The 25,315-nt window shown below is 36.5% G+C and overlaps 1 protein-coding gene across 1 annotated transcript in view; it reads left to right on the forward strand.

Moving 5' to 3' along the window:
• CYB5R4 (cytochrome b5 reductase 4) overlaps window positions 1-24,538 on the forward strand; it is a 30,440-nt gene extending 5,902 nt beyond the window's left edge. Inside the window, exons 4-16 of the mRNA XM_084203019.1 lie at window positions 568-652; window positions 4,715-4,756; window positions 7,021-7,075; window positions 8,398-8,455; window positions 8,564-8,657; window positions 9,209-9,241; window positions 9,997-10,119; window positions 16,342-16,482; window positions 17,653-17,805; window positions 18,413-18,563; window positions 21,409-21,495; window positions 22,888-23,052; window positions 23,953-24,538. Of these exons, the coding sequence (XP_084059145.1) occupies window positions 568-652; window positions 4,715-4,756; window positions 7,021-7,075; window positions 8,398-8,455; window positions 8,564-8,657; window positions 9,209-9,241; window positions 9,997-10,119; window positions 16,342-16,482; window positions 17,653-17,805; window positions 18,413-18,563; window positions 21,409-21,495; window positions 22,888-23,052; window positions 23,953-24,007 (1,242 nt within the window). The 3' untranslated portion in view covers window positions 24,008-24,538. The remainder of the gene's footprint in view (window positions 1-567; window positions 653-4,714; window positions 4,757-7,020; window positions 7,076-8,397; window positions 8,456-8,563; window positions 8,658-9,208; window positions 9,242-9,996; window positions 10,120-16,341; window positions 16,483-17,652; window positions 17,806-18,412; window positions 18,564-21,408; window positions 21,496-22,887; window positions 23,053-23,952) is intronic.
• The last annotated feature ends 777 nt before the right edge of the window (window positions 24,539-25,315 follow it).

Below are 25,315 nucleotides of genomic sequence, written 5' to 3' on the forward strand. Positions count from 1 at the left end.
TCTGGTCTGTAAAGATACTGCTTTTTCTTCACTTTATTTTACTTTCTTAAATAGGGAATTTCCAAATGATTCAGTGATAGTAAGACAGAAGCAAACAGAAATACACCAGCTTGGTAGGAGGTGTTTGTTTGTCTTAACTATTATTCTTTATGTTTGTTTCCTTCATCCCTTTTCCCTTTACTTGTCTAAACACGAACTAATAAACATTGTGGTAATGACAAGGTCTTTGTTCTGTTAGTTGTGTAGCATGCATCATAAAAAATTGCTGTTCTGAAATATATTCTGTAGCTTAAGGTTATGATGTTCAGATATTGCAAAGCATAAATGGGTAAATTAAACTATTGTTACTTTTTTCATAATCCTATTGTTTCACCTAATGCCATGATATCTGTAATAAAAGTAAAAATAAGTACTGACTGATGTAATAGTGACTTCTAATGTGTTTAAAAAATAATCTGCTAAATGAATTATATTAGTCAATGGACAAAAATTAACTTTTCTATTTCAGTGCATAGAATAACATAGTAAGAATTCCAAATTTTATGAAAAAATATTTTGTTAATGTAGGTTCATCGTTGGGTCAATTATGAATCAATGCTGCGGGAATGTCTTGTTGGGAGAATGGCTGTCAAGCCCGTTGCTGCTCCAAAAGGTGAGTTGTTTTAAGAATGAAATATTGTCTATTATGCTTTATTCCAAAATTTTCTGAAAATTATGAGAAATTCTAAATCACCTCATATTTATGAGAAGAATCTCTATTCTTGCTTAGAGTTGAAGGCTTTTGCATATATTAATTTTTTTACATCAGATAACTGAGGATAAAATTGTTGTATAGTTGAAGACTTTTAGTAATGTACTGCTATGTTTCTTCTTTTGTTTGTAGTCATTAGAAAACAGCTGCGCATGTGTGTTGTATGTTTGTGTATATAGAAAAGACCTTTTACTGTCCTGCCATCTTTCTTTTTTCTTCTGATCCCAGAGGGCAAACTGTCAAAGGCAGCCATCGTATTGAAATAAAAGTCAGTATTTTCAATCTGGTGATTTCAACCCCTTACATACATTTGGCAAGTTACATATGTGTTATTTGAATACATTTTGTGGGCAATTATTTTTTCCAGGGGTCCTTTAGTTTGAATTATTTTTTTCCAGGGGTCCTTTAGTTTGAATTTACCTTGAGAAAATTTTGCTGATACAATAGACTCCTCTGAGCCAGGAGAGGAAGAAATGTAGCATAGTCTTAGAATGCAGATGATGATTTCCAGAAACTTTAATCTTCTGTCTGTTTTTCGGTTTGTAGGTGACAGCCACAATTTCCTATACCTGGGAAGCAGACACTGTTACTCAGTATTGACCCTTAGCTAAACTGCAGTGAAAACATGAAAGGATTAATGATCACAACTATTTTTCTCCAATTCTGTGGCATAGTTTACTTCACAATTTCAGATATTGTGTCTCTCTTCAGCTCCTGAAGAAGTGCACTGCATGCTTGCTTAATGCTTAGATAACATTGTCTTAGCAGTTAGGTTGAGTTTGGTCTTTGTGTGAAGTGGGATAGTATTTTACATCTCCATGATGCTAGGTAGCTAATTCTAGTGTGGAACTTTTAAGTAAGTGCTGCAAAGTATGGAGAAACCTCAGCAGCATAGCTGCCTCACTGAATTGAGGCATTACAGAGACATTACTGCTACCCTGTCAACTGAGTTAGAAGTTTAAAAGTAAACATGCATTTTGTTGATTTTATTAATCAAACTTTTCTGCAGCTGGAAGGAGTTCTTGTCACAGCCAGTCAGTAAAACAAACACATCTTTACCCCTGCTGGCTCTGGCATTCCATTTTCTGCTGTTCCCTTTTTCTGCTTTGTTTGTTAATAGGACTGTCTATTTTGGTGTAGTAAAATTTGCAGGATAAAGGTTGTCAGCTATATAAAACCAGTTCTGTTGCCTGTGTTGCTTTTAGCCATTTCAGACGTGAAAAAACTTAATCTTGTTAACAAAGAATCAAACTGATAACAGAATGACAGTCATTTAATTTGGAGAAGACCTCCAAGATCGAGTCCATTTTTTGAACAGCCACCACCTTGTCAGCTAGGCCATGGCTAAGTGCTGTATCCAGTTATTTCTTGAACACTCTGAGGGGTGGTGACTCCACCACCTCCGTGGGCAGCCTGATACAATACTTGACAGCTCTTCCAGGGAAGTTCTTCCTGATCTCCACCCAGAACCTCCCCTGGTGCGGCCAGGAGGTCGACCCCCACCTGGCTACACCCTCCTTTCAGGGACCTGTAGAGAGCAGTAAGGTCCCCCCTCAGCATCATCTTCTCCAGGCTAAGCAACCCCAGCTCCCTCAGCCACTCCTCACAGGGTTTACCCTCTAGACTGTTCACCAGCTTTCTGGCCCTTCTCTGGAACATTCTAGCACTGGACTTGCTGAAATCCTTCACTGTAAGATTCTCAAGGTTTACTTTGATTCCTGGGAGGTTATATATCCTCCTCCTTTGAATTATCAAAAAGTGATTGCCTTACTTATTATTAGCCAGCAATAATTCTAGTCTTTTATCTTTCAAGAAGACCATATTCTGCAAAGTTTGCATTTCAGAATAGAAGAATAAATGACTAAGTTAAGGTGCCTATTTTTGAATAGAGGATTAAATGGGTGCCACAAGTATAGAAGGAAGAAAGGACTTCAAATTATGGATTATATTGCTTTCTTTTTGTGACAGAGAATGAGTGTTCAGCAGTAGGACAAACGTTGGTATTTGTTATTTGGTGCAATCTCAGTACACAGCAAGGAAGGCAAGTGTAGGTTTGTTAGGGCATAGCTGGAAGATCTGTGGTTCTTTACCTTCGGGTATTTTTCCTGTGTTGTGGTGGCTTCTTGGGAGATGGTACAATGATTTGCTTACTGAACTGCTTAAGGAAGCTGAAGTTTGTCCTTGTACACTCTAGGTTGGGATTTTTGAGGAAGAAGAGTCTTTTGAAAATGCTGGTAATAGTTGATGTTTTGTCAACTTGTACTTTGGGAATGCTGCTTCATGCTTTGGTAGTGACTAATAGGAAATTCTGAAGTGTCCCTTCTGTAGTGTTACAGTGGATCTTTGCACTGAAACATGTAGTCTTTATACTTGCTGAGAAGGCCAGTGCCATACCTAGGTATGTAAAAGATGATTTCAGAATTTCCCTCAGCATGAAACTGCTTGCTGTCCCTTCAAGGTGCTCAGCTGTAAACATTAGCAGAGTCTGAAATATTTTAATACTGCTGTTGTTTCCAGAGACACTGATTAGTCTGTAGTAACATAATTCCTATGTTACTTTAGTGGTTACTGGGGGGTCAGAATGCATGTTGTATTATTATTAATTCAACAAGATTAGACTGAGAACTGTGATGTCATCCGAGGAAGAGAGGTGGGGTTCTGCCTTTGATGTATCTCATGTCATCCTTAAAATTGCAGTGCTGATTTTTGTGCAGTGTGTTAAAATGCAGTGAAATGAGAATTACCTTTCATTAGAAAGAAGTTTTTTGAACAACTTGCCCATCCTGGCAGAAACCATAAAGTGGTGTATAACAGAATATGCAGACAAATGTTACCTCAACCAAAAATTTGTCAAATATTTTCTTTTTACCTCAGCTAAAAATGTGTGGAGTATTTTCTTTTTATGTTAGAATGGCACAACATGAAAGCCTCTGCTGAAGGTTGTTCTTGAAGAGCTCTCAAGTAATTTTGGAATACTGTGTGGTTGGTGGTTTGCTCTATGAGCCTTTCTTAACTTCTCTCTTGCATTTTTTCTCTAACACTGGCAGGTGTGATGCAGAGCACTGGGAAGGATATGGAAGAACAGGGAAGAAATAGTCCCATTTTGATTTTCATAAAAGGGAGCAGGAAGAACAGATTTGTTTCTCCTACTTCCCAAACTTGGCTCCTCTAAGAGAGAATATAAATTGGGCCTCTCATATAAGGACATTCTGAGATGTGCAGTGTAGAGAAGGGCAGAAAGGGGCCCAGGTATATCCAGAGGTTTGTTTTCCCCACAGATGTACTGTGAATGGAAGGACCTGTGGCTGAGAGGTGTAGTGCCTTTCCCATCAAGTTGAGCACCGTATAAATGAATCAATGCTGTGTAATTCACCTGCTTGGTCTTTCCTTTTTTTATATTCTGCTAGAGTTGGTTGGTTCGAAATAGTTGTAGCATACTGTAGAATAAATGAAAAACTCAGATAATAGCTTGAAAATAAAATCATTTGGCAGAAGAAGCTTATAGAAAAATTTCCTTTTTCCTATGTTCCTGCCAAGGATTGGGTTCATATTTCTAAGGATTCGATTGGTCAGATTTGCAGTCTGCTATGTGATGTTGTGAGACAGATATCATTGGAATTCTTAACAGATTCAGTGAGCTTCTTAGCTATGAAGTTTATAATTCCACAAGATAATCTGTGATGGTTTTTTTTGAAGTGTCAGAGTTCCTGCATTTCCTGTCCTTTAGAGCTGTGCAGCTTTTGGTGCTTGTAATGTAGCAATTTTTTAATTAGACATACTCTTTTGGAATGGTAATCAGTGCTGCATTTATTTGTTGCTTCTTGATGTCTGAAGCATCCTGGTCGTTCTGTTGAGACTTTTGGAAAGTTTACTTGGAGATCCTTATTTTGGCTAATTTAGCATGATGTGGGGAAGTACTGTAGCTTCTTAACTGTTGTGCTTGTTTTTTATTAATGCTTGCAGAGATTTCTTCTGCTGTGTCTGAAGACAAGAAACAGCTTAATGGTAAGTTCTCACCTGGAGCAAAGTTGGGAGTGAATCTCAAACTTTTGTGAATATCAATGAATGAGCAGTATTTATCCCCACTTCTCTTTCTTTGCATTTGAATCCAGTAGTCAGGCTGTAGTGATCTGTGGAAATTTCAAAAGGCAAAATCCTACCCAAGTATTGTGAATTCTGTGTTTGAAAGTATTATAAGACTGCAGTAGAATAGTGTAGATAAGGGAGGTATGAGATGGACAAGCAATGTCATTCTGTCTGAAATGCCAGGAACATTTTCTGCCCAAGTCTTTTCTATCCAGTCAGGTCTTCCACTTGTTTTGCCAGATCTGTTTGTTTTCTTTCAAAGTGCAAAATTTTGCATTTCCTTCTGAGCTTCATGAAGTTTTTGTCAGCCCATTTCTCCAGACTCTCTGCATCCCTTAATAACCTTAACCTTCCATGTTTTACCTGTTTGCATGATTTGTTATTGCTCTGACTGGGAGAATGTGTGCCCTGTAGGTTGCTAGTGACTGTGTGAATATCAGCATTCCCTGTTCCCTAGGGAGTGGTAACAGTAGCTAGGCTCCAGCTGGATTTGGTTTGCTGATCACACCTTTTGTGACTGGCAGTTCTACTCACTTTCTGTCTGTAATGCAATCCACGGACCAAACCCAGCTCTTTCCAATGTGGTTGTGAAGATGGTGTGAGAACCTTTATCACTAGCCTTGCTGTCCCATAGGATTGTGCAAAGCAGTCCTGTGATGTGCTGTTCATCTGGTCATGTTAAACTCTTCATTTCATGCCTGCCATCAGGCTTTGGCTTCACCCACAGCTTTTCTTTATTTGTGATCACCATGACTAATAGAGCACTTTGCTTAATTGGTTCACTGATCACCTGAATCATTGTCTTTTTATTGCAGCATGAATCACTGTTTTCATGTAGCATTTTACAGTATTTCAAAATAATTCATAAATAACTTGGCTTGCCAGAATGTTCTTTTTTATTGTGGCTGTTCATATATTTCTCTGGACCTGCAAAAGCAAATAAGAGTATGTATGACCATGGATTCCTGTTGTCCCTGGAGACCCAGCAATTCATATGTGTGTCTTCAAGAAAGGCTTAGCTTTTGAGAAGGCTTTTATCATTAGGTGATTGGTTTTCTTTTGCAGTGATCTGACTGCTCTGACATTTAGCTTCCTTGGCAGCTGCAGCTGTTGTGTACTTAGGAGTAATTAAGGATCAAAGAATGAGTAATTTGACTGAGTTTTAATTGCTTTGGGTTAATTCTAGATGATCAAATAGTTTTGACAGATTGGGTTAGACCAATCTTGCTCTTTTTGTTTTTATCTGCTTCCCACGTGTTGGAGACACTCAATTAGATGTTTAAGCTTTTAGTCATACTAGAGAACTTACTGGCATTTAGAAGATAATAGTCTGGGTAACTGAGAATTCATGTGCTAATTATTTTATGCATAGCCATTTCAGGTTTGCAAGGTTTGCCTTTGAATGGGCTTGAAACCAGCACTCACCAGCTGTTCAGTCTGTAGCTTCCTCCATCATCATTCAATTTAGCTTCTTTGTGTTAAAACTGATGCAGGATTGCAGTTGCTTTTACTGTCTCTGTCCTCAAGTTTTTGCCAAATATGTTCAATTTCTATTCTGCCAGAGATTAGTACAACTGACATTTTGAAAGACTGGTCAGCTGTTGCTTCCCAGCAAGGGCTGTTTCAGACTGTTTCATGCAGTTAAATAGTTAAAAGAGAATGTCTGAATTCTGCGAAAATTCCTAGCAGAGTTCTGTGTAGAAAGATTTGAGCTGCTATCTTTGCTTAATTGACTGACATGAAATTTTACTAGCGAATTAGGTTAGATCAGACATATCAAATTGAATTTATTCTGAATTGTATAAACAAATAGCTCTGTTAAAGGAAAGTCATTCAGATAACCTTTTTGTCTTTTTGTGCTTCGCTATCACAAAGTGGAAAAACATAAACTAATAACAGATGAAATCGAGTACAACACAGGTACTGTGGAGTATGGAACTCTTAAGTTCTGGAGTAGGCCTCCATGTTCTAGAACCCTGCTCTCCAAGAGAAAGTGCTGAATAAGAACTAAATACAAAATGTATATAGTTTAGCTACCTGTGGAAATAAAGCAACCAAATATTGTTCAAGAACACTTACAACATTCAATTAAAAAAACGGAAACCACAAACCCCAAACATGCCTATTATTTCTATTAAACAAGCATCCCAGCAAATATTATAATGACTCTCTGCTCTTTGCAGGTGTGCTTCCTGAGAAGAAAGTACTGGCTTCTTCTGCTAAAGATTTAAGTCCCAGGTAAGCCTTTGCCTGCCATTGTCTGTTGAACACTTTATTTAAGAATTCTGTGTAATTCTTAGTAAATACAAGGCAAGTTCTTCCATGTGTAGCTCTTGAAATTTCAGTTAAATTAATATAATCATCATATATACATCCTTATATAAGTAGGAAAGTTGAAGTTCAGGTTTGAAACAACTTGCCAGAGGTCATATGGGCAGATGATGGTTCTTTGCTTGTTTTGTTGATTCCTAAATCTTGTGCTGCCTTAATTGTATACAAATGTATGGCATATATTTGCAGGCTCCTCACCTTTGTTTCTGGGGAAAACTCATGGAAAGTGATTCCAATTGGACTGATTACTTTCTTGACTTAAACGAATTTGTCCATAAATACTTGCTGTGCCTTGAAAAGGGGCATAATTTCAAGCTGGGATATATTGAGATTGATAGCTGCATTCAAGTTTCTACAGTATGTAAAGCAAAGCAGGCCCTGAAAGCTCACTGTGATGTGCTTGCTGATGTCACTGATGCATCATTTTACTCCATGATACCTTTGGTCCTCAAGGTCCAGTTTCTCACTTGGCATCAAAATCCCCTGGGAGTGTGTGTTCTCTGGGCTAGTTACATGCAGTCATAAAATACTGGGGCTTGTAATTGGAATGAGGTTTCTTTTCTGAAGTGCTCTCCAAACCTTGCTGCCTTTCTTCCCATGTGCATCTGGCATATTCTGGCATGTGCAGCCTAAGATGTGTTGGCTGTCAGGAGTGTTTTCTCCTCCCTTTGTCCCTGTTTTTCTGGTCCAGGAGTAGATGGAAGTTACTTCCTGGCAAGTGTAAGGCCATGGAAATAATTAGCGATTGAAGGCTTTCTTTTCTTTTTTCGCTTTACACTGGATTTGTTACAAGGTTTGGACTTGGGAACATAGAAATGAATGCAAAAACCTGATTTGTGGAGGTGAAGGGAATTGTGGTTTTGTGGTATGTGCATCAAATCTTAAACTCTTGGAAGCCACCCTGCCTATTTAATGCTTTTGTCTGGACTTAAGATTTTAATCATCCATAAGCAAGGTTCATATACTACAAAGAGAATACATGTGCTTTCTAAGTAAAACTAATGCCATGCAATTTTTGCTACAGTGAAAATCAGAATACATAATTAGATAGTTATTTTAGTAGTTTTGTCAGAATTACTGACTTTGAACTTTGTCTTCAAAAGTAGTAAGTAATATATTTGGCTTGTAAATTTGTTAAACAAGCTCTGTTTGAAGGCTTGGGGTTAAATGTTTTGACATGCTCAAAGAAAGTAAATATTTTTTCCTTTATTGTATTTTTTGGTTTATAGTTACGACTGGTTCCAAACAGATAGTTTGATCACGATTGTCATATACACTAAGCAGAAGGTAAGTATATTTCATGAAGGAAGAATTATAAGATCCAGTTGGGATCTAGCTTGAATTCTGACAGAACTTTATAAAAATTTTTTTGTTTTTTTTCCCCTTGGCCAAAAGGACATGAATGCAGACTTGGTGATAGTTGACTGTCAAGACAAACAATTAAGGGGAGAAATCATCATGGGTGACCACTCATATCTTGTAGAAGTTGGTAGGTACTGTAATTTTGCAGTTGAAAGTATTGAATTTTCATTCTACTGTATTAAAACCTTCTCATCACACCATTAGGATTTTACATGCACCAATTAGTATTTTATTCCTTTTTCATTAGAAATGGTTAAAGGGCCTTGATGTAAAGGAATGACATTGTTTATCAACTCACATTTTCATTTTTTTTAGTGTGTACTAAATTTCTTACAAATGGACTAAAATGCAGTAAGAAATTAATTTTAAAGTTGTGTAAAGTTTTCTTCAAGTGTGTTTTTTCTAATTATTAAAAAGCCCTCATTCAGAAGGGCAAGTGCAGTAATTGCAGATTGTAGCTTTGCATGAGCCATTGTTAAAAGTAATGGGAAAAATAATGCCTTCATGCACGAGGCTTGTAGAAGTAAGTCAAATTTAAAGGCCAAATAAACATGCATAACTTTTTAGTATTATTAATTCACTCAATATTCCTAGACTTACTTATACTTTGTATATATATGATGGTTGGAATAGAATTTTCTTATTGCTTAACACAGAGTTTGTTTGTGTTTATTTCAGACTTGGATCATGCAGTTTCAGAAGATGTGGCTGGTAATTTCTGTCTCTTGCAGCACTTCTGTATCTCTTCTAGGATAGTCCAGTCAGGAGCTGAACTTCCATGATCCTTGTGGGTCTCTTCCAAATCATGATATTCTATGATTCTGATATCAGAATGTGGAGTTTCACTTTATTTTTTAGACTCATCAGATACTTCACAGTTTTACTTGCCACCAGGTCCTGACAGAGTCAGTCAAACCAAGCCATAACATTAAATATTTTTTCTTAATTGTGGCATTTGGGCCTGTGAAAGTAATAAACTGATAGTGCTCTGATCCCTCTGAGTGTGACTGAAGGCTAAAAGAGCTAGAAGTTAGTTCTGTTGTGTATTTGTAAACTGTTCTTTGCTTAGACTGAGACTTTCTTGGATTCAATTGTTTATTCAAATGGCCTTGAAAAGAAAGTAGTAAGTAATGGTAACTAACAATTTCCAATACATGAGCACGCTGGGTTCATGAGCACTTTTCTTGACCAGATGGTCTGTGAAGCTGTCCTGGTTCCACAATCTGTTAAGCAAATAATGTGTATTAATTATGCATATCCAGCTAGTGCTTGTTTTAACTGCACTCTAAAACATTACAGAGAGATAACTGGAAGTACCTTTAATTTTATATTCTAATTTAAAGAATTAATTACATGTATCTTGAGAAATGAGTAATTGTTCTGATTTTCATTATAGTTTACATGTGAAATATTTTTTTGTACAAAGTGTAACTAAAAGTAACAATATGAAATCTTTTCTCTTTTAGTAAATATTGCTGAAAAAGTAGGGAAAGTAGAGATTGTCTTAAATAAAAAGGATAACGTTCATTGGAAAATGCTGGGACAGCCCTGTGAGGGTCATAATACTTTTATCAAACGCACAGACAGAGGTAAGCAAGTTTATGGCCAACTTACACTTGGAGCTTGTCAGTTATATTTGTTTTTTCCAGGAATTTCTTTTTCTGTTGCTGTACCTTCACTTTTTTCACAATTTGTCTGATCTTGAAAGCTATCGAGGAATTTTCCTAGAAAGGGTTTGACTTGGAGGAGGGTTTTTGTTTTGCTTTAGTTAGTTTGTTTTGTCCCACAGTGGAGTTGAAGGTTAGAAGGGGAATACTGCCTGAGTGTTGTTCCATCTCATGGTTACCTGTGTGCTTAGTGACCTCTCTGTCCATATGAAAACCTCAGTAGACCCTGAGGAGAGCGTGCATGGACATGTGTCAATCATTATGGGAGTAACTGGAGTGAAGTATCAAAAACCTTCACTTGCCATTGTTACTGTAGATACAGTAACATCTGTAAGTGCTGCAAGGTTGTTCCTGTACACTGCATCTTTGTAACTTGAGCTCAGATTAAATAAGGGACTTAAGTCATGTGTAGGTACTAAAGCCAGCTCTGAATAAGCTGTGTCTACAAGAAGAGTAAATGTTACATATGGATTCATTTTGTGGTAACAGAATAGTATGAACTTGCTGCAGCACCAAAGTATCAGTACAGTGATCAGTATGGGTTTGGGTTTTTTTCAGCTAGATTAAAAATTTCTGCACAATTACATTGTGTAATATAACCACACTCCTGATGTTATTGAGGTTGCTTAGTTTCTCAAAAGCCCTCTTGGTCTTCTATCTGATAATGCTTAAAAATTGTCTGTTGGATTATAGTCTGCTTTATTCTGTGTGAAAGCAAAGCTGTGCATTTTTAAGAGCTAATGAAATGTTGTTCACCGTGTTGTACACCTCTTACCGGCCCTCAGTTATGATATGTGGGCCTTTAAAGTTGAGAGATTACTGTGGTACAAAAAGGAAGACTGAAGAAAAGCTCATCTCTCTAGCTACCTTTAGCTTATGTGGAATGTAATTCTCCTTTTGAGAGTTTTAGAAACTGTTGAGTCATTCACGTTAAAATTAGATTTTTCAATATAATCCTCTGTATCTAAGGGGTTAAAGCCTTCTCTAATGTGTTGTCCACTGTCTTGGTCATTTACTCCCTCATCACTTTTTGTGATTATAGAAAACAGAAAGAGAAGATAATCTAAAAGAATAAGAGATATAGGATCTAGTGGCTTTATAGATCCTTTGCAAATGAGGAAGGTTAGATGCAATTGACAAAATACATATTGAGCATTAATAACCAATGCTTTCTAGATAACATTATCTTGTTACACTTTTTTTTGGTAGTTTATTTTATTCAATTTTTGTGTATTACTAGTTCTTTTGGTAACTTGTGCTTTCTAATATAAGTAATCATTTTACCCAAAATGATTCCAGTTTGCTGGCAAGGCTGTGAATAGTGAGTACTTATGAGAGCAATGGTATTTAATTAATTAGGATTTTCTTGTCTTTGAGTTTTTTAGTATTTCTGTATGTATCGACCAGTTAAAATGCTTCCACTGTATTCAGAGCACAGGAAGAAGGACTGAAAACCAGTCAAAATTGACACTTGAAAAGTTTACTTGATTTTATATCTTTATTACTTTGTATTTATTACTTTTTGGTATGACAGCATTCATGAATGAGTTTGTGAAGGATAGGTGTGTGACCACTACATGTGCAGAAACATCTATACTTTATAAAGTTATATAATATTTATTTTTGAAGCAGACATGTCTAAATTCTACAAAAAAGTGATAAAAGTCTTCTTCAGGAAAAACAACATAATGCAAAGATGGTACTGGAAGCCTATGATAGATTTATTATATTAATAAACAATTAACATAAGACCCTACTTTTTTCTCCATAGGCTGGGAGAGTCATACTCCCAGAAAAATTGGCTTTGTAGTCTCAAATTCCTACTGAGTTTATACTAACATTTTGGCCAGTGTATTTTAGTTAACTGGAAGGAATAAACAGAATTGTTGAAGTGGATTTTTGTTTTTTTTCAAAATTACTTCAATTTCAGTCAATTGCAGTGTGTCTTAGGATGGTCAGGAGATTTGGAAGAATATTCAATACTGCTTCTACTCTTTAAGAAGGATTAAGTGCTTCGTTTTCTGGAGAAATAATTATTTCTAACCCACAGTATTGCATAGAAAACACAATTCAGTATAATTAGATTGTCAGTGTAGGGGAGTGTGTGACATTACTTTTGGGTAGCTATTATGAAACTGGTCATTAAAAGGGTAAACAAAAGCTTATGGTGATAGGGCTGGCATCCTGTGAAATTTAAATGCAGTATAAAAATTAAGATACAGCTTTCTCATTAAAACAAACAAACAAAAAAACCAAACCCCTAAAACCTGACCCCTTCCAACCAACCAAAATATCATACAGCACAGTAATAAGAGTGCAGGTTTTCCTGCAGGTATTAAGATGTGATTTTCTTGTTGGTGCTTTTTCTGGGAAGTAAGGTGTGGAAGCCCACTCATGAGGGAGCATGCACATAAATGCAGTAGCCATATGCAATTAAAAAATTACATGTTAGTAGGGATGATTTGGGTGTGTGTCTGTTTTTTCCCATGGAGAATAAACTGCTTCTTCCTTCTGAAAATGATTCTAAACTTTTACTGAGACTCCTGTTTTGGAAAGTTATCTAATTACTAAGTTCTGCTGTTTTAAAGAGTGTGCAACTATTGGCAGATGTTCAGTAAAGAAACAAGGTGCTGCTGCCTCTGGGGGCTGAAGTGGGATGCAGTTTCCTTGTTTTGTGCAGTGGTTTTTGTACAGATCAGGTGGAAGATCATAGAGGTTTTTTGGTTGGAAGTACCAGAAGGGAGCAGAGTGCTGCTGCAGCACTTACTGTGTATCAGCAAGACTGACGCTGTGACCGGGTGCTGTGTAACCAGGGAAAGTTTAGAAGGTGTTGATTCAGTGGGAAGTTTATCCTCTGGGAGAGGAGAGACGCCATCTAGGATGAGCACAGCTGGCCTTCTTGACTAATATGAGATAGCTTGTGAAATCTAGTAATTAACTGAAGCATTTGAAGGTACTGATGATTTGATGGTCAGCAGTGAGGGTTTGTGGTTGTCTTAACTCCTAAGACTGGTCTGCTGCAGGAAGTGGTAGGAAGCCACCTTCCTTTAGCTGTGTGGTCTAATCTCTATTATGTTGGCAGTAGTAGTAGTACTTGAGGCTCCATAACCAAGAAACCTGAACAAAATGAGGATTAACATTCAGCTGGTTGGTGGGCATGTTTGGGTGGTAAATGCGTGCTGGGAACGGGGTGGAATTCCTCTACCTGAGATGGAAATATAGTGGAGCTATTTGTTTTTTTCCCAAGACAACAGGCTAATGTTGCCACTGCAGCATCACTAGGATTATGACTAGTAACTAAGAAATAAGAATTGTCACTGAAGTTTTATCATTGAAGAAAAGCAAAAAACATTATTTAAGAAAAATTCTCAAACTCCCTTTCATGACAAGGAAGAACGTGCAGTATGCAGAAGGATGATACTCTCCAAAAGCTATCATTATCTGTACAGCAACTTTGTTACTAAAACTTGTATGCCTATAAATCAAGGTATTTGTATGCCTATAAATCAAGGTACCATAGTTCTTGAATCCAGCAAAGGTGGAAGATGAGTTTAGAGAGTGATGTCTGTAGCCCATGATTGTATTTTTTTTTGTGAGGGGCTGCTGGGCTGCTTCTCCTAGATCAGGAGCTGCAGTTCTGCCACTTGATGTCTGCAATATGTTTAATCCAACCTAACCTGCTCACTAACTCTTTTGGTCACTTTGAAAAATTAGAATTTGATGCTTGACACTGACATCATGGTGAGAGAACAGTACCTTTTGCCTCTCTATAGTAGCAAATTATAAATCTTTGGAATCTGACAGAAACATGGCTTTGTGGGTTGACAAAACCAACTGTTTGGCTTTAGCTTGCTACTAGGGGCTAGCTCCTTTTATTGAAAGGCTTTTCTGCTTTGACAGTTGTTTTTGCTTGTGGCCTCAGATTCTATAGGAATGACTGATAATGAACTAATTTTAGTTAAAGTAGCGAAGACTACAGTCTTAACTAGAGGTTTACTTAGAAAGTTTTCAAAAGTTACATTGAATGAATCAGGACAAAAGTGTGGCAATTAAAAAGAGGGAGATAAAGGTTATTTATGAGGAAAAGGCTGGAATTAGTCAGGTAGGAAAGGTGAAAAAATTGTCAGGGAACCGTGAATCAGTTGATGAATCAGTTTTTTAACTTCTTTCTCCATGCCCAAATATGTGTAAGAGTATTAGCTGATGAGTGGTAAGGGTTACATTACCAACCTCACACATCCTTTTAAGCAATTCTTAAGTCTGCAGAATTGACAGTAATCTTGGCATACTGTACTTTATTATCATATTTATTTATGATTGACAGTAATCTTGGCATACTGTACTTTGCAATCTTATTGTGTATTGTTTTTCAAAAGAAGGATAGAAAACAAATTTCCACAAACTTTTCATAATATTTATGTAGCTGGAGAGATGCTGATGTTTTGTTTTACTTCAAGATTGGTATCAAGTAGAATTACTGACTTCCACTTTTTCAGGGCTTCAGGCATTCTTTTGATTCATCTGAAATGTTTGTTCATTCAAAATAAGGGGTTTGTAGGATGTTAGATGAAAGATGTGAGAAGATCTTAATAAAGAAATATTTATTCCATGTCAGCAGCTTTACGTTGTGTTTCTGCAGGCATTTGTAGTGGATAACTGACTAGTAGCTGTTTGAATAATTTAAGAAAACCAGTGTATGCAGAAAAATGCAGCTGTGAACTGACTTAGTTGTAGGGGAGTTCTGGAAGTCATCTGATCTAACCTCCTGCTCAAAGCTGTTCAGTCAAGGTTTGAATACCTCCAAGGTATTCAAAGTCTGTCCTCCAAGGACAGATTCCCTCTGAGCAGCTGCCCCAGTGCTAGACCAGACCATCCTCATGGTGATGGCTGGTTGGAATTTCCTTTGCATCTTATCCTGTTCATGAGTAGCTCAGCTGTTCATGTGAGCAACGTGAGTGTTTTTCAATACCATGGAAAAAAAGGGGAAAAATCCCTGTTGCATCACTGAAATTGGTCCAATGTAGAAAGTGTTGTTAGAAGGGTGTCATGTTCAAGTATTCTCATACATGAACCTGCCAAATTTTGAGAGGCTTTACATAAAAGTATCCACTGGGACTAGTCACAAATTCTACATTAAAAATGGCAAATGACATGGTGGGATTATTGTAGGAAAGTGGCCTCTTCTCTCTGCCTTTTTTTTTTTCTTTAATTATTTGGCTTGTTTTGGATGCATGAAGTTTAGATAATGCTTCTCATGGGATTTTGTTGCTTGTTAGCTCTCTCTTTCTTTTTTTTTTTGTTTTTAATTCTTTGCAGAGCTTCCTTATATAGTACCTAATAGCCCATGAAAGTTCCCTTGAGTTACAAACCTGTTTAGGCAGTGTGGTGCTGTGATCACACTGATATTCCAGGTTGGAGCTAAAAGACTTCAGTGCTGAAACAAAGGCCTGGCTGAAAAATGTTCTCCTAAAGGTAGAGGAGAAAAAATAACTCATTATCACCTTTTTTACTGGAGGCTACTATAAGCCCTGGAGCTTTCTCCAGGTTGAACAACCTCAACTCTCTCAGTGTGTCTTCACAGGAGGGATGCTCCAGCCCTCTGTTCATCTTTGTGACCCTTTTCTGGACTTGCTCCAGCAGGTCCACATCCTTCTTATGCTGGGGCCCCTAGAGCTGAACAGGGTACCCCAGGTGAGGTCTCACAAGAACAGAACAGAGGTGCAGAGTCACTTCCCTCAGCCTGCTGGGTGGCTGTGGGCAGTCTGTTGCTGAGGGGTGGGGTGCTGTGCTGGCTTCTGTTTCATTTGCATCTCACCAGCTGCTTTTGGTCTGCTTAGGTGTGTACCCATGCTGTACTTGTATGGGGAACTCAGTGCAGGTGCAGTGTGGTACAAATGGTTCTGATAGTTTTTGGTGCTTCTCTACTTATTCCCAGTCAATAACTCAGAGGCTCTTAAAATAATGTTATAAATGAGTCCTTAGTCCAATATAATAAAAATTATTATAAGTAATCATAAAAGAAGCATCTATTTATTGTCTTTTTGTAAGTGTGTAGTGAAATACACACATTTGTCTCTCTTATTGAAAGATATATAATAGCAGAATGACAGATTGAGATTTAACTAACAAATAAAATGCTTTTAGGACTGTTCTACAGAAAATGCAAGTTGGTTTCTAAGACAGAAGTTACCCATGACACCAAACTCTTCTGCCTAATGTTGCCTAAGGGAACACATCTCCATGTTCCCACTGGACAACATGTTTACCTCAAGCACGTTATTGCAGGTGAGAAAAATTGAGAATGTAGTAATGGATATAGTTGCATAAATCCTTTACCTAGTGTTGGGAAAATGCCGAGTCCATGGCCACTAACTCTCTGATTGTTGTTAGCAAGTCTCTGCTTCCACAATCACAATCAGTACTTAATAATGAACTGACTGGATTAATATTAATGGCAAGCTAATTATTGAGATGGCTGGCATTTACTGGTGACCTTATTGTCTTTACTGCCAACTCTCCCTTCAAAAAAAGCCAAAGCAGTGCTGTTCATATTTGAAGTGTGGGAAGGTTATTGTATATGTACGTAGTGTATGTATATGTATCATTAGTCACTTCCTTTTACTTTGCAGCTTTTTTGAAATGAGGAAGGTGCTGTTGCAATTTTTTGGGTTTTTTTTTCTTCTGAGGGATTTATAGTAGTCATGGTAACACTGCTTTACGCTCCAGTTGTGTAATATTAACAATAATGTGAGGTTATAAGAGGAATGTGTCTTGAAAATCACATGCTTTTCTTTAATGTACAATTCTTCAAAATTTTATGAAAGCTTAGAAAACAAAATGTCAATTTACTATTTTAAAGGGTACTTCTTGAAATTTGCATATTAATAGTTATACTGGTCACTGCACTTAGATTGCAGTATACATGATAGAGACTTCTCAGAAGAATTTTTAAACATCCATTAATTGAGAACTGTTTTGACCTTCTCCTACTCCTCCCTTCCTAATTCTTTAGTAGTGTCCAGGTCTTGAGATATTACTGTCATTATACAATAGCTTTTTGAAATGATACTGCAAAATATATTTGTGCAGTATTAAAAATCTGCTGTTTCAATTTAAAATAAATCAAGCTGTGGTACTTGAAAATTAATGAAAATGTTTAGATTTTCATATTCTTTGGGGATGACTCAAGATCTTTTCATCCTGTGTCCTGAATTGCTAAGCAGCATGGAATTAACATACTCAAATTTTTAATTGGAAGTAGAAGGCTTTCAATTCTGTAATAAAAACTGGTGCAGTGGAAAGTAATAACTTGTGTAAAAGCATGGGATGGTTTTATTTTTATGGTATATACAGGTTACATTTATCTACTCTTGACTTATTTTGGTAATTGTTTGTAGTATCTGTATGTAGAGTACTTTTCATATTATTTTAGTAGTATTTCTCTCTGCTCTCTAGGGACAGAGGTAGTAAAACCATACACGCCTGTGTTGCCTTTTTTGCCACTGGATTTCCAAGAACCACCTTGCCATGATGGTGTGCATATATATTTAATGATTAAAATTTATTCCCATGGACTGTTCACACAGGCACTTGACCACCTACAAATTGGTAAGTATTTGCTAGGGGGTTGTGTTTGGTTTTGCAAGAATTGCATTATTTTTAAAGATTCACTGTCTGAGTATTGTGATCCTCAGATTGTTTACCTGCTTAATCAGGACTTACTTAAAACTTCTTTTAAGTCTTACTCTCCATTCCCTGAGTGTAAAGGCTTGTCCTCATTGTAAACAGGAGCTGTCCAGTACAGAAAGCTCTCTCCTAAGTGATGTATGTGAGCTGTATCACACATTGTAGTTGATGGCTTTGATGTCATATGCTCTGAGAACAACTTCTTGTACTTTTGCAGAAAGAAAGGAGGTCTGTTTTATGGGACTTAGGATGCACTTCCTTTTCCATTTCAGATACAGAGGGAGATTTTTAATACTGACTTCGAAAATGTTCGTGTTCTCATTGTGTAAAATTCATCGAGTCAAAGCATTTTATTTGTACATCTCTTCTTTTAACAAGAATGATCCTTATGTGAAGCGTATAATATTTTCTGAAAGAAACCCTAATATCACAAATATGAAGGCAATATGAAATGGCCTTTAAAAAATCAGAATGCTAATTAGCCTGTTTTCATCAAATTAATGTTTACTTTTTAATTTTTTTAATAAAGGAGACTATATTTCTGTCAGCAATCCTGAAGGCAACTTCAAGAAGTCGCAAGTTCAAACTTCAGAAGATCTCCTTTTATTGGCAGGAGGCACAGGTTTCACACCAATGGTTAAGCTGTTGAATTTTGCTCTGACTGAAGTTAGCTGTCTGAGGTATGTGGACTTCCTGACACACAAGCTTAAGTGTTAATAAAAAAGTTAATTAAATAAAACGGTATGAAAGCATTTTTCTTCAACTTACACCAAAAACTGGTATGCTTTAGGGAAGAGTGTCAGAGGCTGAGGCAACTTCCACTTATTTGCTTATTGGCTACCAACAATGTAATGGACTGATTTGCATTTTGAATTTTAGTTGTGGTACAAATGAGCTCACTGAGTAGAAACTTTGAGGAGGGTTTTTTTTTTATTAGCTTCATATTTGAGTGTCTTTTTTTAGTTTGGAACTATTGCAATGTAGATATTGGTTTTTGGACTGAGGAGGACTGCAACTGTTTACTTATGGCTTCTCTCTGATCCATTAGAATAGTTAGCTAGTGGCTTTCACTATGCTAAACAGCAGTAACACGTTGTTCCCAGATGAGTTCCAGTTTTCACAGAAGATTTATATGTCACTTATGTAAGTACAGCATTAAGTATATTCGAATTAATGAAAAGATGTGTATTGCATATGCATTCTGTACTCTGTAAAATCTACAGAAGAAAGCATTACTTGTTCTTGGTCAAGGGAACAGGTTGTTATATCTTGCAGAACTAGCACTTCTGCTTTTGATACGCAGAGAGATTAATTGTACACTGATCTTCATACTAAAGCTACAAAGGATGACATAGACTGCAAAAGTTTGTTTCTAAAAAAAAAACCCTAAATCCAGGCACTATTCTTAGATTGTTTTATTTCAGTAGTTACATATAATCCTGTTTTGTGAGCAGAGAGACTGTACTGTTTGGTTCTTCCAAAATGTCCTGTATTGTCAGGAGCAGATAAAAAGTGGCTGACTGGCTTTGTGAAGCCAAAGGATGAGTCTATCATCTGACAAAGTGCTTGGGAACACATTTTTAGCTCTTTGAAGCACAATTTCATATGGGAACTCAGTGTTAGTTTAGGGTGCAGCAGCATCTGTTTCCTTACTAGTCAAAGTAAATGGTTTTTTCCTTCTTGCTGTGGAGGCTGGTTAGGTGCTGGAGTGACTTGAACTGAGACAGGTTCTATTTATATGTAGACCCTTTAAGACTTTGTTTTTCTGACTTTTCTAGGCAATTTGGTTTCTTGGCCTTATATTTGCTCTGTAACCCTCAATTCATTTTTTGGGAAAGTACTAGGGAAAGTACTACCAGACTGTCTTAAGTATATATGTTTATCTGTATACATATGTGTGTATATATATATGATAAGTATAAATATGATTTCCATAGAATGATCTTACTTTGCAGAGTAACTAGCCATGAGCTTGGATTGTATATGCTAGGACACAAATTGCAGAAATCTGAGGAATAATCAGTACAATGACAGACTTGTCTCCTGAGGGTGCCAAAGTAACCTCTGTCTGGAGTGCTAGGTTAGTGGTGCTGAACCTCTGGGGCTGCACTGTGAATGCTGCGAATCTTCAGCTTTCCTGGGCAGCATTTGCTATAATGGGCTTAGATAATTGGATTTTCATTCTTACTGTCTAGACAAAGTCTGCCTATTATCTTGTAAGTCTATTTCTTGCCTACTGTGAATGGGCAAAACAATTTGTTCCTTTCATAGCTGCACTATCCTTTTGTGCATCAAGTCATGATGCTTTTTCTGCAGCCTTGTTTCCTCTCTTACAGGCCAAATTATATTTGGCCAAAGTATTAACTATAAAAGAATATTAGTCCTCTTTGCTTTTTCAGATGAGGATGTTTTGCTCCTTTTACTGGTTGTGTATAACTGCAGTCACGTGGGTATATTTCTTAAAGAAGACTGAAGTGCAAAGGCACTAAACACTAGGTAGGGGGCTAATGCTCTTCTCAAGTATAGGATGCTGGTGATCTGTTCTTGATTCTCCTTGATCATTGTATCTGTCTCCACCCTTTCATTCCTAAATTACCCCTCTGTTCTCATATTTACTTTTAATATAGTGTCCCACTTTCATCATCAGTCTTGTTCAGAAGGTAATTTAACTTTCCATCTCCTCTTCTTCTTCCATGTTAAAATCCTTTAAGGGTCTCCAAGTCCTCTTTCTGAGCAGTCTTCCATATGACCTTTCATATCACTGTTTTTAGTTCATTGAAATGTACTAAAATAATTTGAAGTACTTTCCAGTATGTTAGATTTGCTCTCTTTCCTTACAAAGGGCCGATGAAACTTCTTACTTGTTATCTAAATTTTTGTGATCATTCTGTCAACCAGCTTTCTTTACTGGTGGGGATTAATATCTGAATTTCCAGTTCTTCATTTTAGTTGTGTTCTCCCTTATTTCCAGCAAGACTGTGACCAGTTTATTCCAAGTTTGTAACTTTGTGTTCTTTATAGTGCTGAGTACTGAGCAAACAGCAGCAAATACCTTTGTCTACCCTGGGGGTAGGGTGTCTCAAAACATCATTCTCCAAAGAATCAGTTTCTACTTTTGAGCTCATGAACAAAATGCATAGCTTTCCTATGCACTTTTTATTGACTTTCCCCCACCTGAGTAACACTCAATGCTGTGGTGCACCATGCCACATTTAGAGCACTAGTGGGCATTATTTTCCATGTTTTCAGAAAAGTGGGTCCTGGGAAGCATGTAAAGGTTCTGGCACATTCTAGTTTCTGAATGAGATGATTTTAGTATTTAAAGATGGAGCATAGCTGATTTGGGGCTGTTCTGTCTAAACCAGGCAAGTTTTTCAAAGCTTGTTGAGTGTGCCCCATTTTGACTTAAAATGCCTCTGGAGGAAACAAAAATATAACTAAAAGGTTTCTGTATGATGCATCAAGTTCTGATTCTTTACAGAAACAATCTGCAGTTAATTTTAATTTTTGTTTTGTTTTTTTAAGGACAGTGAAGCTGATCTTCTTCAACAAAACTGAGGATGACATACTCTGGAGAAACCAGCTAGAGCAATTAGCTCTTAAAGATGAAAGGTAATTAAAAGTCTTGTGGAGAACAGCTTGTAACATCTCTGTGTACAGAAGGAGTCCTGGTCTTAGACTAACTGTGCAGCTTTGGCACAAGGACAGATTCTGATTCTGTAAGCTGTTAGCTAAGAACGTGATGAGACCTAGGGAGTGGAAGGAGATCCATTGCCCACAGATGCATAGCAGAGGCAATGTTATGTTCTGTAGGTCCCATGGGAAGCCAGGGATTTGATTTACAGTGTTTAGTAGATGGTTATTGGAGATGATATGTTAGATTAGATGATTTTTAGAACTGAGAAACTTTTTGATGCAGAAAAAAATTTGCCTTAGCCTAAACAATAGAAAATACAGTTATGCAAAAAGGAGCACAGAAGAGAGAACAAGAATGTACCCCAGGAGAAACATTCTGAATTTAGAAAAGTCTTCTAAAAATCTTTTTGGTGTCACTGGTTATGAAAATGTTTATGTAGAAATTAAAAGTTTAAATAGGCTCATTACTTTAATTTTTTCTTAATAACTGTTACATTTTGCCCTCAATTACTATGTAATTGCAGATTAAAATGCAAGTAATGCACATGTAATGTTAAATTAATTCATCACACCATAGTTCTGTCAGGAGACACAGGATTATCAGGTTACCCTTTAATTTCAGTTCTCTTGCTGTTACAACAAGATAAATTGTCACTGCTTAGATGTTATGTGATAAAAATATGTTTTGTTTATGGTTAATTCTTAGTTGAATTCTTCCTCAGTAGAAACCACTTGTTCCTTCACAACATTGAAGTGAAAAATCAATACTACTTTGTACCCTAGTGATGTCTGGCACATTCAAAGCTTTGTAGTCTAGACATTGTGCAAATTTACAGTAAAAGCCTGCTCTCCCTTTCCATAGGAGCCTCAGATACAGAAGTGCTTGGTTTGTACTCAGTTGCTATTGTGTTAGTGAGTTTTTGGAACCAGCATTCAGTAACGAGTATTTTCTCATTACTGAAATTGTACTGACATTTTTATGAGTTTGGCCAAGCATTCTTATCTCACTGCTTGTGTATTGAGCTACACTAATATTTGTGTAAAAGTGCTAATGGAGCAGTAAAATCTGTGCTTAAGTATCTTAATTGGTGCCCAGCTTCATAGCTAGGATTTTTTGTAGGGTGAAATAGAAAGCTGGAATTTTTTAACATTGAAAGATTTGGTTAAATAAATACGCAATATTGGACGTGATGTGACTGACTTGATCAGTAGGGATGACTAAATATCTGTGAGATCTGATACTGCAGTGGGGAGCTGAGCAGAACAGGAAGATAATGATAGGAAACATCAATGTCTTGGTCACTAGCATTTTGTGTAGCAGATTTCTAATCAGAGGTAATATTTATGAAATATTCTTCTGCTTACCAGGTTTGAGGTTCAATTCATTCTTTCACAACCGTCAAAAGACTGGGTAGGTAAACAGGGGAAGATTTCTTCATCTCTTCTCTCTGAGTTTGTGAAAAGAAGCAGAAGAGATTCCAAAGTGCTTATCTGCATCTGTGGTCCAGCACCTTTTACAGAACAAGGAGTACAGTGAGTATTTTAAATAGTGAACTGGAAAGTGAGAATTTTTTAGAATTTGATCACCTAATCACCAGTAGTGTTTCTGATTTGGTAGTCTTTAAAAAATGGCCTTATCTTATCTGCTTTGTAGGAAAATTTTCAAAATTAAAACAAACAAAAAAAGGAATTAAACACCTTGCACCATACTTGAGGAGCATATTTATATTTATGTGTAGCTAAGAAAGTATCAGCAACATATAAGTTTCATGAGTTTACTTAGTACGTTGTCCAGAACTTTCTAAAAGCAACTCTTTTACAGTGACCTTTTTTCCTCAAGGTTTTAAATGCTGCTTTTAATTTGACATTCATAGAAAAGTTGTAATAATAGGAAATAAGTTTTCTTTTTTGGTGTTAGCTTGATAAATTAAGATACAGAAGTTCAAAGCAGTTGTTCTATCAGAAGCATTTTTCTCAATTACTTTTAAATTAATGCATTTATTTGTGTCTGTACCTAATATTTTCTTGTTTTTTATGCATGTTTTAAGATAAAAGGTCCTCTAAATTTCTCTTGAAATTTATTGAAGCCCAGCTTCAAAATGTTGAACCAATATGATGTCATTTGCATTTCTGCAGTCCTGCTGAAGTCAACATGTATTGGCCAATAATTACGCTGCCTCTTGAGAAATCTGAGATAATTCAGATGATATCTGTATTTCTTTTTAGAAATTGTTTTCATTACCCAAAAAGTTTATGAGGTATATCTGAGCTCCTGGACATTGATTGTTTTCTAAAGGTATTTGCAGAGATAAAGTTCAATGTGCATGTCTGAATAAAAACAAGGAAGTAGTGCTAAAGGTATGCTTCATCTGTGTCTATGGTGGCTTTTGAGTTCCAAATATTAATATTGCCAACTTGATTTCTGACTTGCAGGTATCTGAAGGACCTTGGATACTCCCAAGAAGAGATACATGCTTTTACTGCATAAACCCATAGGAGGATATCAATGTTTGTTTGTATAATTCAATTTAATTTATTTATCTTCATGAATTTAAATAAGTGAGAAACAATTTTGTAAGACTTGAAATTTCACTCTTGGTACCAAGCTGTTTCTTGGAAGAAGCGTATCTTGGAAAAGAAGTTTTATACTGTGTTTTATCTTCTTTTTGTAAATATTTTTGCTAATATTTAAGTCATCCAGGGTATTAATTTATTGTAGAGGCAAGCAAAAAAGTATAGTATACATAATGTCAGGTGTTTCATGTTATTGGTTCATGAGAATTCTGAAATTTGCAACAAGCTCTGATTAAGGTTTTGACTCGATAAAGCTTATTATTTCTTACTGTAAAAATCCAAAGAGCAGTACTGTCTGAAATTAAATATTGCACTGTAACTCAGGTAATCGGTCATTGAAAAATTTTCCTTTTCATGTGATGTCTCTTATTTGACTTGCAAGTGATCCAGATACATTTCTGGCTTTGTAAACAAAGAAGAAAAGTACCTTTGGTAAAATATAAAATTTACATCAAATAATAAAAAAATAATAATTTTACATGACTTCATGCATTTCTGCAAAATATTTTGTATTTTCATTAAAGTGCTATAAAGAAAGGTTTTCACAAGCTTAGTACTCAGCTGAGAACTCAAAACAGAGCCATGGAGTCTTGATCTCCCACTCCCACACAACTTCCCATGTGACCATTTGACTGATGTCAGGCATCCTTTGTTGTGATACAATCTGAAGATAAAAACATGACAGCACAGGGTCGGGACCACAGAAATATCTAAAAATATTTGACAGGTTGCACTAGTATTAAGTGAGGTTATTTCCATCAGTGTGGTTTTTTACACTCCATTCTTAAAAATGAGTTATTATGAGGCAGTAATCTGCAGCCTAATAGTATTTGAGAGAAAAAAGCAGCAGAGCAGCTACTCCCCTTCTAGATGCTGTCATTAGTACATGTAGGTGTTGTTTTGTGTGACATCTAGGACTGTTTTTGTCTTCCTGTTGTGTTGAATGGATATTTCTTTCTCCTAAGACTCAAGACTTGTAGTTGTGGCATTAATACATTCAAGAAAAATATCTTAATTGTACCCTTTAAAAAGGCTAAAATTGCTATCTGATAGTGACTAGCTATGCTTAACTGAACTGTCATCTCTTCAGTGCCCCTCGTCAGTTTATTGGACTTGAAGTTAGAAAAGGATCTGGTTGTCAGTTGTTGCCCATAGGTCACAAGTTATTTCAGAGGACTGTAGTTGAGAGCAGTCATAATTTGGTATCTATAGTGCAGTTAAG

This window comes from Fringilla coelebs, assembly GCF_963513975.1.
Source record: "Fringilla coelebs genome assembly, chromosome: 3".
Taxonomy (NCBI): domain Eukaryota; kingdom Metazoa; phylum Chordata; class Aves; order Passeriformes; family Fringillidae; genus Fringilla; species Fringilla coelebs.